The sequence below is a fragment of the Panulirus ornatus genome, chromosome 37 (genome assembly GCF_036320965.1).
Source record: "Panulirus ornatus isolate Po-2019 chromosome 37, ASM3632096v1, whole genome shotgun sequence".
NCBI lineage: Eukaryota > Metazoa > Arthropoda > Malacostraca > Decapoda > Palinuridae > Panulirus > Panulirus ornatus.
The window spans coordinates 12,476,436-12,492,198 of record NC_092260.1 but is presented as its reverse complement, the minus strand read 5'-3'; the positions used below and the strand labels follow the sequence as shown (position 1 = coordinate 12,492,198).

Sequence of the window (15,763 nt, the reverse complement as noted above, 5' to 3'; positions counted from 1 at the left end):
AAATATACCCATTTTTGCTTTCCGAGATAATGTTCTCGACTTCCAAACATTCTTCAAGGCTCACAGAATTTTCGCCCCCTCCCCCACCCTATGATTCACTTCCGCTTCCATGGTTCCATCCACTGCCAGATCCACTCCCAGATATCTAAAACACTTTACTTCCTCCAGTTTTTCTCCATTCAAACTTACCTCCCAATTGACTTGACCCTCAACCCTACTGTACCTAATAACCTTGCTCTTATTCACATTTACTCTTAACTTTCTTCTTTCACACACTTTACCAAACTCAGTCACCAGCTTCTGCAGTTTCTCACATGAATCAGCCATCAGCGCAGTATCATCAACGAACAACAACTGACTCACTTCCCAAGCTCTCTCATCCACAACAGACTGCATACTTGCCCCTCTCTCCAAAACTCTTGCATTCACCTCCCTAACAACCCCATCCATAAACAAATTAAACAGCCATGGAGACATCACACACCCCTGCTGCAAACCTATATTTACTGAGAACCAATCACTTTCCTCTCTTCCTACACGTACACATGCCTTACATCCTCGATAAAAACTTTTCACTGCTTCTAACAACTTGCCTCCCACACCATATATTCTTAATACCTTCCACAGAGCATCTCTATCAACTCTATCATATGCCTTCTCCAGATCCATAAATGCTACATACAAATCCATTTGCTTTTCTGAGTATTTCTCACATACATTCTTCAAAGCAAACACCTGATCCACACATCCTCTACCACTTCTGAAACCACACTGCTCTTCTCCAATCTGATGCTCTGTACATGCCTTCACCCTCTCAATCAATACCCTCCCATATAATTTACCAGGAATACTCAACAAACTTATACCTCTGTAATTTGAGCACTCACTCTTATCCCCTTTGCCTTTGTACAATGGCACTATGCAAGCATTCCGCCAATCCTCAGGCACCTCACCATGAATCATACATACATTAAATAACCTTACCAACCAGTCAACTATACAGTCACCCCCTTTTTTAATAAATTCCACTGCAATACCATCCAAACCTGCTGCCTTGCCAGCTTTCATCTTTCGCAAAGCTTTTACTACCTCTTCTCTGTTTACCAAATCATTTTCCCTAACTCTCTCACTTTGCACACCATCTCGACCAAAACACCCTATATCTGCCACTCTGTCATCAAACACATTCAACAAACCTTCAAAATATGGTGTGGGAGGCAAGTGGTTTGAAGCAATGAAAGTTTTTATCGAGGATGTGTACGTGTAGGAAGAGAGGAAAGTGACTGGTTCTCAGTGAATGTTGGTTTGCTGCAGGGGTGCGTGATGTCTCCATGGTTGTTTGTTAGGGAGGTGAATGCAAGAGTTTTGGAAAGAGGGGCAAGTATGCAGTCTGTTGTGGATGAGAGAGCTTGGGAAGTGAGTCAGTTGTTGTTCGCTGATGATACAGCACTGGTGGCTGATTCAGGTGAGAAACTGCAGAAGTTGGTGACTGAGTTTGGTAAGGTGCGTGAAAGAAGAAAGCTGAGAGTAAATGTGAATAAGAGCAAGGTAATATTAGGTACAGTAGGGTTGAGGGACAAGTCAATTGGGAGGTAAGTTTGAATGGAGAAAAACTTGAGGAAGTGAAGTGTTTTAGATATCTGGGAGAGGATTTGGCAGTGGATTGAACCATGGAAGCAGAAGTGAATCATAGGGTGGGGGAGGGGGCGAAAGTTCTGGGAGTATTGAAAAATGTGTGGAAGTTGAAAACGTTATCTTGGAAAGTAAAAATGGGTATGTTTTAAGGAATAGTGGTTCCAACAATGTTATATGGTTGTGAGGCATGAGCTACAGATAGAGTTGTGCGGAGGGTGGATATGCTGGAAATGAGATGTTTGAGGACGATATGCGGTGTGAGGTGGTATGATTGAGTATGTAATGAAAGGGTAAGAGGTATGGTAAAAAGAATGTGGTTGAGAGAGTAGAAGAGGGTGTATTGAAACGGTTTGGTCACATGGAGAGAATGAGTAGGGAAAGATTGTGTCAGAGGTGAAGGGAACGAGGAGAAGTGAGAGACCAAATTGGAGGTGGAAAGATTTAGTGAAAAAGATTTTGAGCAATCGGGGCATGAACATACAGGAGGGTTAAAGGCGTGCAATGAATGGAGTGAACTGGAACGATGTGGTATACCTGGGGTCAAAGTACTGTCATTGGATTGAACCAGGGCATGTGAAGCATCTAGGGTAAACCATGGAAAGTTTTGTGGGGCTTGGATGTGGAAAGGGAGCTGTGGTTTCGGTGCATTACACGCGACAGCTAGAGACTGAGTGTGAACGAAAGTGGCCTTTGTTGTCTTTTTCTAGTGCTACCTTGCACCTGCACGGGTGGGAGGGGGTGCCATTTTCATGTGTGGTGGGGTGGCAACAGGAATGGATGAAGGCAGGAGGTATGGATATGTACATGTGTATGTATGTGTCTCTGTATTTATAAGTATGCACACGTTGAAATTTACAGGTATGTATATATATATATGCGTGTGTGGGCGTTTATGTACATACATGTATGTGGGTGGGTTGGGCCATTCTTTCGTCTGTTTCCTTGTGCTACTTCGCTAATGCGGGAGACAGCGACTAATCGAATAAATGAATAAATAAATACATATGTATATATCTATAGAATGCTGTGGTATACCTGGGTCGACATGCTGTCTGTGGACTAAACCAGTTTTTTGGGACCTGAATGTGGAAAGGGAGCAGTGGTTTTGATGCATTACACATGACAGCTAGAGACTAAATGTGAATGAATGTGACCTTTTTTGTCTTTTTTCCTGGTGCTACTTCACAGAAGCAGGGGGTAGCACCAGGAATGAAGGCAAGTAAGTATGTATATGTACATGTGCATATATGTATATGTCTGTGTATGTATAGGTTGATATGTATATGTGCATGTATGGGCATTTATGCATATATATGTGTATATAAGATAGCCTCGATTAGGGCTTAAGTTGCCCGTACCATCTTAGCAAACAAATAACAAACCAATATGGGTTTTCGTTCTAAAAGACTATCTGTCCATCTGTATCTCTGATAGGGAACCCCTTAAAAAGCATTCTTAACCCTTTCACCACAGCATTCCCATTATCATTATTCACAGCATGAGTGTTACATATTGAGAGGACACTGATCTTATGCAGACTTCCTTAATATTTTCAGTTTATGGAAACAAAATCTAGAATGTAATATTTGGTAACAAAGCATGGCAATAAAACCTAAAGCATTAACTCTTTCCTTTTACACTGAGGCTACCAGAAAAGCTGGCAGCCGCTGAATGGAAAAAATCCAAAAACAAATTATATAATGTATTCAAGGGTATGCATGCAAAAGTATGGAAAATGGAAAAAAATCCTTTATCTACCTTTGTTTTGTCTTGGTGTAGCATTGAGATGAGCATCTGGGGGCCATCCACCTGATTACCTTAGTGTGTACCAAGAAGGGATTGAAGAATGAGAAGAGCAAGAGGAGCAGGTGGTACATAGCGAGGGAGGAACGAGTGGAGTATTGAATTTGGCATGCATATTTTAAAAATGGCATAGAAATCTTTTCTCAGTTGATGTATGTCATATTTGTCAACTTCTCACTCATTTCACTGTATGTCTAAACCATTTCAGCACACCCTTTTAACATCTCTCAACCATACTCATTTTATCACCACACCTCTCTCTAAACACCCCTCTCATTACTCAGTCAACCCTCCTCACAACACATTTTGTTCTTAAGACATTTCGTTTCCAACACACTCATCCTCTTCTGTACATTGGACATGTGGATAGAATGAGTGAGAAGAGGTTGACAAAAATCATATTTGTGGCAAAAGTGGAAGGTACAAGAGAATGGAGATGAAAGGATGGTGTGAACAAGATTTTGAGTGCTTGGAGCCTGAACATGCAGGAGGGTGAAAGGTATGGATAGGATTGAGAGAACTGGGGCAAGGTGCTATATAGGGAGTGACATGCTATCAATGGACTAAACCTAGACGTATAAAGAAGCTGGAGGAAACGCAGAAAAGTCTGTGGGGCCTGTGATTTTAATGCATTATGGATGAAAGCTAGAAAACAGATGTGAATAAATGAAACCCTTTCTTTGCCTGTTCCTGCTCAACATCATTTATACAGGAAACAGCAAGCAAGTATGAAATAAAAGTATATGTACAGGTGTCACAGGACTGAACCTCCTTAAGGTTTCACTGTAAGTGAAAAGTCTCCTTTAGTGATGCTGTATTACTGGGAGTACAGTCTTGTCAAAAAAAACTTCTCATTCCAATCGAGTTTACATATCCCAAGTACTGGATTAAAATGAGTTGATCTAAATTCAATTAAGTGTCGAAAAATTGTATGATCAGTTTTCTTCCAGATGGACCTAGAATAGTGGTGGGACTACAGCTTTGATGTCATATGTGTAACTGTTGTTCATATACATTCAGGCTCGCATCAACAGCATGGGACCTGAAGAGGGATGGATCAAAGAGTGGACATTAATGCTGCATGGAACACGAGAAGCACCGTATGACCACCTTCCAGTCAAGGACCCCCACTCAAAACTGGCCATAGTCAAGAAGGCTCATGAAGATAAGAAGAAAATGTAGAGGATAAGCTTGATTATACTAATAAGAGACCTATGAGTATATTTAGTGGAAATTTTGCCTGATTATTTAATAAACACAGTAGTACAATATCTAGTTCTGCCTTGGATGGAAGCAAAAAATGAATTAATCAAGAACAAAGAAAAACAGAAACGTGAGAAGTTATATCTTCAATCTTGAAGCATATAAAACCTCAAGGACAAATGAAACCATTAGATTTCCTTGAGGTTCCAAAAATGTGTTGGTTCAGACCTAAGTTCCCTTTTGGGTGGGTAACAACTTCCCAATACCCTAGTTGCTGTATGGCCCCATTGAATTAGTCCCCAGCCCTACTCCAGTGGGGCCCCCACTAGCTTGGGAGTTGTTTCTTACAGCAACTGTTTCACACTTCTGTTTCTATCATTCTTTCAAAACTTTTGGGATCAAAGACCCTGATCCCGTTATGCCGTAGGATCTGAATTTTAGATCCAATATATGTATAGTATCAACATTTAGGATATCATATTACCATAGAGGTTAGGATCCTGCAATATTCTAAGAACCTATCCTTGTATACTGTCTCACATAAAAGTTTAAAAATAAATAACAAGGATTCTCAGCCAAAGGATCTCACATCTGTTTTCCCACTGTAAGATTATATAACTGGCTCTCTTTCAGAACTAATATGTTTCTTGAGTATGGCCAAATTTCTTTGATTAGCATCAATGTATAGCACATCTGTTTCAGTAGCAGTAAATTCAAGTTTAAGTTCTGTTTCTGTAATATGAAATTCAAGCACTAGTTAAGTTCAGACATGTAGCATGAGTTTTTCCTTACAAACTGACTTGCAAGTTATTTATCCTCAAAGTCCTGCCACCACTAAGTTACATGAACATGCAACACTTGCATAATAGTTGACGCGTTATACTTTGTAGTAATTAAACTTCCTTACAGGAAATCAGATTGGATAATGGTACTATATGGAGTAATTACCACCCACATACGTTTGAATATCACAAACCCTCATTAGAGTCACTTCATTGCCAGGACTGACAAACATGTACTGAAGATAGCTTTAATAGCTCATTAGACACCAAATAAGTTAGACACACAAAAGATGATTCCGACAAGCCATCCGTGTGAAACTCTGACAGCCTCGACTACAGTAGTGTTGAAACATTAGGCTAGTCTCTGTTGTACCATGATATTTTCTTGTAAATGTCTCCAATGGTGTTTATGTTAACTTGCTGCCAACCTGTAGTCCCTAAAATCATATAATATCCACTTTCCTGTGACATCATTTGCCTTTATGAGTCATAGATGATCTATCAACACTCCTTATCTTAAGCATTCACTGAAAAAAATTTGTTAAGATTTAATTCTCTATGTCTCAAAATGGTTGATTACCTCACATTTGCTCCTTCTGTCCTGTAGTCTACTGTACTCTCATGTATCACTGAGGCCCATATCTAGCCCTCTTCAGTCTGGTGATGAAATAGTAGAAAAAATAAAAACATGCAAGACCTATACAGTATATATTCAAAGCATTGTATTTATGTGCATGAACAACATGACTCGTGACTCTTCATAGGCTCTTAGGTATTGTTCCCATACAATCCAGTTCAGCTGAATAGTGAGCATACTTACAGTAACAATGTAAGGTTTGGATGGCACATTCTGTAATTTTTTTAACATCTATATTCATTTTACTACTGTTGTATATAGAATAGTGCCTCATGTAGAACATTTGCACAATATGACCTCATTATAAAAAAATTCTTCCAGATTCTGTAATAATACATAAAGATGAAAATAACTGATCAGTACTATAAATGCCAAGATGAACTTGAATTTGCTCATGCTCTTTTATTTGTACCTTTGTTTTCAGGTTCAAGGTGGCATATGTAAAATTTACAGGAAATGATAATACATAAATTATAGGTATGAAAGGAGGACGTGGTGTTTGGATAATGTATCATAACAAAGAGGTCTACACTACAAGCTTTCATCACACATTAGTGATACACCAAATCAGTGTAAAGAATATGGAGAACACAGTTGAGCAGTATGTTTGAAAAAAGTTATAACTAAACTTGCATTTAAGGGTAAAATACATTATTTATAATTCATAAGGATAGACGAGATATGTTATATGGTAAATGTAGTTATTGCACCACAGTACATTAATCGGAACAATATCTGAGAGTCTGTGAAGAGTTGATACATCACTTTGAGGACCCTCAATTGTTGGCTGCATTCCAGCCCATTTAGTGCTACCTCTTATCACTTAGCTGTATGAATATTTTCAAAATGGTGCACTTATTTTACATTATTCTCATTTCTACACTCATAAGTTAAAGGGGCATATTCAAATATTATATAAGGTCTTTTATATAGATTTTTATGTCCAAAGCCAATCAGGGAGGCTCCTCAGAGTTGTAAGACGGGATGCACACTCCTTCATGCATAAGAGTGGGCTGTGGTTGGTAAGAGCATCTAACACTGGGCCTCAGCAGCTCCTTGTAGTATTCAGGAGTTGATTAATGCATAATTTATATCTAGAAGACTCATGATGAAATTCAGTCATACCTGACAATCATCACAACTTTTCCAACACAAAACTAAGAATGCTACAAGAATGGTAAATGCATACCCACAAGGTCTTAGTTACTAATTTTGAGTCAATAATCAATTTGATAATACAAAACACAAAATGAGAAGAACTAAGAGGTATGCCTTTACCCTAGAGTGGGATGAGGCTCAGACAGAAATTGCAAATAAGAGTGTCCTACAATTTGTTGTGGACGCCAACTATTCAGATGTACAAAGCCAGAAGCACAACCCCAAGTATTACTACTGTGTATGACCCAACATCACCCTTTAGCATTTCTGAGCTTCAGTGCCCTAGTCATTCACAGCCCACTCTTATAATGAAAAGGTTGGTTAGGTTGTAAGCATGCCATGTACTGCATAATAACTGATACAAGCTTCAATGTGGTCTCGACATCTTATGTATATTTCTTTATCTTTGACATGGAGTATTTTCAAAGACTTTAATTTCTTCAGCCAAATCAATTTTTAACATTTCTCTATACCTTAATTTCATGTATTAGCTTTAAAAGAATTGGCCTACCTGTTAATCCATGCATAATCCAAGACTGGCTGTGATAAGCAATCCAGGTCTTCTGAGCAGGATTCAGTACAGCCATATTCCCGTGTCTAGAGATGAGAACCAATTTTCTAAATACCAGCTAATGTTGTACAAGGGTTTTGATTAAATTAAGAGTATTCTTAGAACAACTATTGACATATTTGCAGAGGAACCTTTAAGAAAAGATTCAACTCATGATTATTTAATTCTCCAGTGCTAATGCATTACCATTCTCCTTCTTCAGCAACTAGAGACCAAGTGATAAAGAAAATGATAGTACATAAAGTTTATTTTGACCATGGTATAGCTAATGACTAGGTAAATGCTGAGCTTGTGTCTATGTCAAGAGATGTATTTTCAATGTATCAACATGGAAAAGGAAGAAACAAAAATTATTTGGCCTTCCATTAATCTTTCATTACAACCTCATTTCTTGTCATGATGAACAGAAATATTCAAGGTGCATCTTCCTGCAATGTAATTTTGTTTTGAAATCAAAAGGAAATATACTTCATTTATCTTACTTCCCAAGTGTATAGATGCTTATGTTATTAGTGTACTGCATCTCAGCAAATACTTGGTTGAAAGTCTCCCAAGTCTTATGAAACCCTATCAAGTACTCTTGATGCCACAGAAAACATAGGGAAGGTAGGAGGAGTCTTTTTCATGCGGGAGAACAAGGAAAGGTGAACATAAAAGCCTCCATAAGTTTCTGTCTGAAAAGGTCAACAAAAGTAGCTAGTGGGAAATGTGCTTGATTAAACAATTTACATTCTGATGACCTGAAATTGGTCCTGAATAATGGGTATTTCTGTTGAGTTATACATCATTTGCAATGAGCCAGTCACTAACTTCCTGCACCCAGAAGCTGATAACCTCTCTTTAACTTAATCCCATGATTAAAACAAAACAACTGATTAGACACCATTCCCTGCAGTTTCTTCAAATTTCCTAACATTGCTATGTCATCAGCAAACAACTTACCTACTACCAATGCTCCCCTACCACACCAAGGCCTTTACATTCTCCTCTCTTATCATCCCATCCATAAGCAAATTTTACAGCTGCAGTGATATCACACACCAACACAGACCCACCTTCACTTACAATCGCTCACCTCTTTTCATACTGGCACATGCCTTACTCTCTTGATAAATCTTTATTGCTCCCAGCTGCTTTCCTTGCACCATATATTCGAAATGCCTTCCACAGATCATCCCTATCATAAACTTTCTCCAGATTGAAAAATGTCACGTACAAGGCCCACTGTGTCTATGTATTTCTAGCACATGTCCTTCAAAGTAAAACTGACATATCCTCTATCACCCCTGAAACCACACAGTTCCTCCCAATCTGAAGCTCTGTGCATACTACCATACTCTCAATCACCACTCTCCCATACAACTTACCCAGCACATTCAATTTATATATATGAATTTGGACAATCACTTTTGTCCCCCTTGCCTTTATACAAAGGCACTATATAGGCATTCCAGCAATCCTTAGGCAACTCACCATGAAAGATACACACTGAAATTCCCAATTAAACTGTCATAACACAATCACCCACTTTCTTTAGAAATCTAACTGCGATCCCACCCATTATGGCTGCTTTGCCACACTTAATCTTATACGAGGTTTCCACTAACTCTTCTCTTCACTAAACCACTTGCTATGATTCTCACTTTGCTTACCTTAATGTCCAAAATAACCTATCATCGATCAAATTCAACAGTCCTTCAAAATACTAACTCTCTCCTCTTCATCTCATTTCTCCCAGTTACAACTTCCCCATTAGCCCCCTTCACAGCTGTTCCTATTTGTTCACTGCTTTCCTCAAATCATTAAGTGAGGAATGGGAGGTATATAGGGAAGCACTGCTTGCATATGCAAGAGAAGTGTGTAGCATGTGGAAGGGGAAGAGTGCACAGGTGAGAAAGGATAGTAAGTGGTGGAATGAGAAAGTCGAATTGTTAGTAAAAGAGAAGATAGCGTACGAGAGAGTGAAAGTGATTTGGAGATGTACAAGAGAAAGTGACAGGAGGTCAAGTGGAAGATGCAAGGGTTGCCAAAGTGGGAAGATAAGAGGTGGGGCAAGTGAGTAACAGCATACTTCAGGGAGGATACAAGGATAAACATCCTTGTATCCTCCCTGATGTATGCTGATACTCACTTGCCCCACCTCTTATTTTCCCAATTTGTCAACCCTTACACCTTCGACTTACCTCCTGTCACTCTCTCTTGTACATCTCCAAATCACAAGGATAAACATCCTTGTATCCTCCCTGAAGTATGCTGATACTCACTTACCCCACCTCTTATTTTCCCACTTTGTCAACCCTTGCACCTTCCACTTGACCTCCTGTCACTTTCTCTTGTACATCTCCAAATCACTTTCACTCTTGTACACTATCTGCTCATTCACTAACAACTCAACTTCCTCATCCCACCACTTAATATCCTTTCTCACCTGTGCACCATTCCCATTCCACATGCTACACACCTCTCTTGCATATGTAAGCAGTGCTTCCCTATATACCTCCCATTCCTCACTCATTCCCCTAGCTTCGTTTTCTCTCATCTTTTGCCATTGTAATCTTAATCTCTCCTTTCCAAACTCAATCACTTTTATCACCCTCTTCCCACCTATATCCTATCCTCTACAAACCCTCACCCTTGCCTCCAAAAAGTAATGACCAGACATCCAACCAGCTGCCCCTCACAGAACATTCAAATCCAAGAGTATCTCCAATGAATGCCTATCATTTAGTACATATTCAAATAATGCCCACTTTCCATCACTTCTATTCATCCTCTTTTTAAACCAGGTATTCCCAATTACCAGTCCCTTTTCACCACACAGCTTCACAAGCTCTTAACCATTTTCAATCACATCTATAAGCAAACTAAACAGCCATGGTGACATCACACACCCCTGCCACAAACCCACCTTCATCTTGAACCACTAGAACTCCTCTCTACCTACTTGTACCGATAATTTACTCTCCTGATGAAAACGCTGCTTCCAATGGCTTTTCTCCCACCATATCTCCAGGGTACTTTCCACAGAGCATCTCTATCAGTTGTATTGTATGCTTTATGCAGATCCATAGTTTTTTTTTTTTTTTTTTTTTTTTTTTTTTTTTTATACTTTGTCGCTGTCTCCCGCGTTTGCGAGGTAGCGCAAGGAAACAGACGAAAGAAATGGCCCAACCCCCCCCCATACACATGTACATACACACGTCCACACACGCAAATATACATACCTACACAGCTTTCCATGGTTTACCCCAGACGCTTCACATGCCTTGATTCAATCCACTGACAGCACGTCAACCCCTGTATACCACATCGCTCCAATTCACTCTATTCCTTGCCCTCCTTTCACCCTCCTGCATGTTCAGGCCCCGATCACACAAAATCTTTTTCACTCCATCTTTCCACCTCCAATTTGGTCTCCCTCTTCTCCTCGTTCCCTCCACCTCCGACACATATATCCTCTTGGTCAATCTTTCCTCACTCATTCTCTCCATGTGCCCAAACCATTTCAAAACACCCTCTTCTGCTCTCTCAACCACGCTCTTTTTATTTCCACACATCTCTCTTACCCTTACGTTACTTACTCGATCAAACCACCTCACACCACACATTTTCCTCAAACATCTCATTTCCAGCACATCCATCCTCCTGCGCACATCTCTATCCATAGCCCACGCCTCGCAACCATACAACATTGTTGGTACCACTATTCCTTCAAACATACCCATTTTTGCTTTCTGAGATAATGTTCTCGACTTCCACACATTTTTCAAGGCTCCCAAAATTTTCGCCCCCTACCCCACCCTATGATCCACTTCCGCTTCCATGGTTCCATCCGCTGACAGATCCACTCCCAGATATCTAAAACACTTCACTTCCTCCAGTTTTTCTCCATTCAAACTCACCTCCCAATTGACTTGACCCTCACCCCTACTGTACCTAATAACCTTGCTCTTATTCACATTTACTCTTAACTTTCTTCTTCCACACACTTTACCAAACTCAGTCACCAGCTTCTGCAGTTTCTCACATGAATCAGCCACCAGCGCTGTATCATCAGCGAACAACAACTGACTCACTTCCCAAGCTCTCTCATCCCCAACAGACTTCATACTTGCCCCTCTTTCCAAAACTCTTGCATTTACCTCCCTAACAACCCCATCCATAAACAAATTAAACAACCATGGAGACATCACACACCCCTGCCGCAAACCTACATTCACTGAGAACCAATCACTTTCCTCTCTTCCTACACGTACACATGCCTTACATCCTCGATAAAAACTTTTCACTGCTTCTAACAACTTGCCTCCCACACCATATATTCTTAATACCTTCCACAGAGCATCTCTATCAACTCTATCATATGCCTTCTCCAGATCCATAAATGCTACATACAAATCCATTTGCTTTTCTAAGTATTTCTCACATACATTCTTCAAAGCAAACACCTGATCCACACATCCTCTACCACTTCTGAAACCGCACTGCTCTTCCCCAATCTGATGCTCTGTACATGCCTTCACCCTCTCAATCAATACCCTCCCATATAATTTACCAGGAATACTCAACAAACTTATACCTCTGTAATTTGAGCACTCACTCTTATCCCCTTTGCCTTTGTACAATGGCACTATGCACGCATTCCGCCAATCCTCAGGCACCTCACCATGAGTCATACATACATTAAATAACCTTACCAACCAGTCAACAATACAGTCACCCCCTTTTTTAATAAATTCCACTGCAATACCATCCAAACCTGCTGCCTTGCCGGCTTTCATCTTCCGCAAAGCTTTTACTACCTCTTCTCTGTTTACCAAATCATTTTCCCTAACCCTCTCACTTTGCACACCACCTCGACCAAAACACCCTATATCTGCCACTCTGTCATCAGACACATTCAACAAACCTTCAAAATACTCATTCCATCTCCTTCTCACATCACCGCTACTTGTTATCACCTCCCCATTTACGCCCTTCACTGAAGTTCCCATTTGCTCCCTTGTCTTACGCACCCTATTTACCTCCTTCCAGAACATCTTTTTATTCTCCCTAAAATTTACTGATAGTCTCTCACCCCAACTCTCATTTGCCCTTTCTTTCACCTCTTGCACCTTTCTCTTGACCTCCTGTCTCTTTCTTTTATACTTCTCCCACTCAATTGCATTTTTTCCCTGCATACAAATCCTTCTGTTTCTCCATGTATTTCTCAAATGCATTCTTCATAGGAAACACCTGATCCATATATCCTCTACCAATCCTGAAACCTATTGTTCCTCCCCAATATGATGCTCTGTGCATGTCACCACCCTCTCAATCAATACAACTTACCTGATACACTATCTGAAATTTGAACACTCATCTTTGTCCCTTACCTTTATACAATAGCAATATACAGGCATTCTGCCAAGACTCAGGCACCTTCACTCCATTGTTTGATTTAATCCGTGTGTCTGAAAAAAGCAGGAAGCCATCCACTTCTCATTCAATTCTGAATGTGATATTTGAAACTCAACCATTCAATTCATCTAGAAATTCAGATGGATTACCATTCTCTGGCCAGAGACAAAGTATGTCATCAACATACCTAAACCACATTATATCAACATTGCAAATGGGAGGCAACATTGGGAATTTAAAACACTTTATACAAATATTTGAAATTCAGAATCTTCAATAATCCAACTCGTGTTGATAGCTTTTTTTTTTCTTTCTTTTTTTGCCGCTGTCTCCCGCGTTTGCGAGGTAGCGCAAGGAAACAGACGAAAGAAATGGCCCAACCCACCCCCATACACATGTATATACATACGTCCACACACGCAAATATACATACCTACACAGCTTTCCATGGTTTACCCCAGACGCTTCACATGCCCTGATTCAATCCACTGACAGCACGTCAACCCCGGTATACCACATCGATCCAATTCACTCTATTCCTTGCCCTCCTTTCACCCTCCTGCATGTTCAGGCCCCGATCACACAAAATCTTTTTCACTCCATCTTTCCACCTCCAATTTGGTCTCCCACTTCTCCTCATTCCCTCCACCTCCGACACATATATCCTCTTGGTCAATCTTTCCTCACTCATTCTCTCCATGTGCCCAAACCATTTCAAAACACCCTCTTCTGCTCTCTCAACCACGCTCTTTTTATTTCCACACATCTCTCTTACCCTTACGTTACGTACTCGATCAAACCACCTCACACCACACATTGTCCTCAAACATCTCATTTCCAGCACATCCATCCTCCTGCGCACAACTCTATCCATAGCCCACGCCTCGCAACCATACAACATTGTTGGAACCACTATTCCTTCAAACATACCCATTTTTGCTTTCCGAGATAATGTTCTCGACTTCCACACATTCTTCAAGGCTCCCAGGATTTTCGTCCCCTCCCCCACCTTATGATCCACTTCCACTTCCATGGTTCCATCCGCTGCCAGATCCACTCCCAGATATCTAAAACACTTTACTTCCTCCAGTTTTGCTCCATTCAAACTTACCTCCCAATTGACTTGACCCTCAACCCTACTGTACCTAGTAACCTTGCTCTTATTCACATTTACTTTTAACTTTCTTCTTTCACACACTTTACCAAACTCAGTCACGAGCTTCTGCAGTTTCTCACATGAATCAGCCACCAGCACTGTATCATCAGCGAACAACAACTGACTCACTTCCCAAGCTCTCTCATCCCCAACAGACTTCATACTTGCCCCTCTTTCCAAAACTCTTGCATTTACCTCCCTAACAACCCCATCCATAAACAAATTAAACAACCATGGAGACATCACACACCCCTGCTGCAAACCTACATTCACTGAGAACCAATCACTTTCCTCTCTTCCTACACGTACACATGCCTTACATCCTCGATAAAAACTTTTCACTGCTTCTAACAACTTGCCTCCCACACCATATATTCTTAATACCTTCCACAGAGCATCTCTATCAACTCTATCATATGCCTTCTCCAGATCCATAAATGCTACATACAAATCCATTTGCTTTTCCAAGTATTTCTCACATACATTCTTCAAAGCAAACACCTGATCCACACATCCTCTACCACTTCTGAAACCACACTGCTCTTCCCCAATCTGATGCTCTGTACATGCCTTCACCCTCTCAATCAACACCCTCCCATATAATTTACCAGGAATACTCAACAAACTTATACCTCTGTAATTTGAGCACTCACTCTTATCCCCTTTGCCTTTGTACAATGGCACTATGCACACATTCTGCCAATCCTCAGGCACCTCACCATGAGTCATACATACATTAAATAACCTTACCAACCAGTCAATAATACAGTCACCCCCTTTTTTAATAAATTCCACTGCAATACCATCCAAACCTGCTGCCTTGCCGGCTTTCATCTTCCGCAAAGCTTTTACTACCTCTTCTCTGTTTACCAAATCATTTTCCCTAACCCTCTCACTTTGCACACCACCTCGACCAAAACACCCTATATCTGCCACTCTATCATCAAACACATTCAACAAACCTTCAAAATACTCAATCCATCTCCTTCTCACATCACCACTACTTGATAGCTATATACATGTTGATAGCTTTATACATTATATTCTTCACATCACCAGAATACTTGGATGGTGATTTTGAATACATACAGTCTGTAACAAAAAACTCATATCTATCAATATTTGTGGATAAATGCCTGATTAGAGCAAAGAGAACCTCCCATACTAATACTGAAAAAAAAGTACGAAGAACATTCTAATGTTGCCATTCTACTAAGAGCTTGCAACCTTCTTAAATATTTCAAGGCCTAAATATCAATATTGTTTTCAAATATGAAACATCATAAGTCCTATTATAAAGATCATCCTTAAATAACGTTGGAAGTGTATGTAGTATTTCATACTCATGTTGTCAAGATATACATATTGGTCAAACAGGAAAGGGACTTAACCAACACAAGTACAATAATAGACCTGGG

At 40.1% G+C, this 15,763-nt stretch overlaps 1 protein-coding gene across 1 annotated transcript in view; it reads left to right on the top strand.

The window, feature by feature from the left end:
- The window catches only part of amon (prohormone processing protease amontillado), a 351,024-nt gene extending 344,522 nt beyond the window's left edge, over positions 1-6,502 (top strand). The window contains exon 14 of the mRNA XM_071683796.1: positions 4,459-6,502. Within this exon, the coding sequence (XP_071539897.1) occupies positions 4,459-4,620 (162 nt within the window). The 3' untranslated portion in view covers positions 4,621-6,502. The remainder of the gene's footprint in view (positions 1-4,458) is intronic.
- The last annotated feature ends 9,261 nt before the right edge of the window (positions 6,503-15,763 follow it).